Source organism: Malania oleifera, chromosome 9, assembly GCF_029873635.1.
Source record: "Malania oleifera isolate guangnan ecotype guangnan chromosome 9, ASM2987363v1, whole genome shotgun sequence".
Lineage (NCBI taxonomy): Eukaryota > Viridiplantae > Streptophyta > Magnoliopsida > Santalales > Ximeniaceae > Malania > Malania oleifera.
Window position 1 is genome coordinate 88,132,559 of NC_080425.1, and position 1,378 is coordinate 88,133,936.

A 1,378-nucleotide genomic window follows, 5' to 3' on the forward strand; every position below is an offset into this window, starting at 1 on the left:
ATCACCTTTACTCCTTTAATCAAACTCTTGGTGAGTAATAGTCTTATATTGTAATTATTAGAACAGGAGCAAAAGGCATGGGAAAAGAAAAGACTTCATTGAAATAAAATTAGGGTTCTACAAGAGAAAAATATGGCTTATATAGCCTACAAGAATAAAGGGAAAAAGACAATTCTACCTTGATATAATGCAAATAATAATAATTATTAACATCCCCCTCAAACTCATAATGCGGCAGCAAGAAGCATTGAGAGTTTGTCAACCAAAAAACGAAAGCGCTGGACGGTGTGGGACTTTGTAAAGAAGTCAACAACCTAAATGGAGGAGGGAATAAAGGGCGAAGTAATAGTCCCTTACTGAAGGTGGTGTCTGGTGACATGACAGTCAAATTCAATGTGTTTGGTCCGTTCATGAAACACTGTATTCCTTGCAATCTGGATAGCACTTATATTGTCACAATACAGAGGACTAGGAGTAGAAAATATAACACTCATATAAGCCAACAACCAACGTAATCACACAATCTTAGTCGTGGTAGACACCATCGCACGGTATTCAGCCTCAGTGGAAGAGTGCAAAACAACTACTTGATTCTTGCTTTTCCAAGAAATAAGGGAGTCACCTAAAAATATGTAAAAGCCGGTAGTGGACTTTCGATCAGTAGGATCAATAGCCCAATCCGCATCAGAGTAGGCACAAAGCTTCAACGACGAGGTCGAAAGGAAGAAAAGACTCTGATAGAGAGTCCCTCAAAGGTATCACAAGATGCGTAAAATAGCTGACCAATGCACAAATGTAGGTGAAGCAACAAACTAACTCACGATGTCGACAGCATAAGCAATATCTAGGCGAGTAATAGTTAAATAGACCAAACTACCAACAATAGTACGATACAAGGTGGGATAAGGTAGGGGAATATCATCAGTGGGAGTGTAGCGGGCATTAGCCTCAAGAGGAGTATCAACAGTACGATTATCAGTGAGACGAGCGTGGTCAAGAATATTTGCAACATACTTCGATTGGGAGAGCAAGTAACCTTTGGAGGAGTAGGCTACTTCAATTCCCAAGAAGTAGCGGAGTGGCGCCAAATCCTTCATGTCAAACTCCTAAGCCAGCATCTTTTTTGAGTCCACAATACCATCAACATCATCACCTGTAATAATCATATCATTAACATACAAAGAAAGAATGATACGGCCAGTAGAGGTACGCTTAACAAATAAAGCCGAGTCATGAGCACTGGAAAAGAAGCCAAGAGAAGTGACAACCATCAAAAACTTCTCAAACCAAGCTTGAGGGACTTGTTTTAGACCATATAAAGTCTTCTTGAGTTTGCAAACCTCACCTAGGATATAATAGACACCGGGCGAAGGTACCA

The 1,378-nt window shown here is 40.1% G+C and overlaps 1 protein-coding gene across 1 annotated transcript; it reads right to left on the reverse strand.

Moving 5' to 3' along the window:
* Positions 1-515: 515 nt before the first annotated feature.
* On the reverse strand, positions 516-1,097 carry LOC131163558 (uncharacterized mitochondrial protein AtMg00810-like). Its single transcript, XM_058120151.1, has 2 exons — positions 822-1,097; positions 516-734 (listed from the first exon to the last, which is right to left on the reverse strand). Exons 1-2 carry the CDS (start codon positions 1,095-1,097, stop codon positions 516-518), a joined length of 495 nt encoding a protein of 164 aa, XP_057976134.1.
* Positions 1,098-1,378: the final 281 nt, after the last annotated feature.

What these genes read in the sequence shown, in the direction of transcription:
- LOC131163558 (XM_058120151.1), bottom strand. Translation starts at nt 1,097, where the DNA reads ATGAAGGATTTGGCGCCACTCCGCTACTTCTTGGGAATTGAAGTAGCC. An exon ending in TTGCTTATGCTGTCGACATC is followed by an intron (nt 735 to 821) that starts GTGAGTTAGTTT and finishes ACTCTCTATCAG; the next exon opens with AGTCTTTTCTTCCTTTCGAC.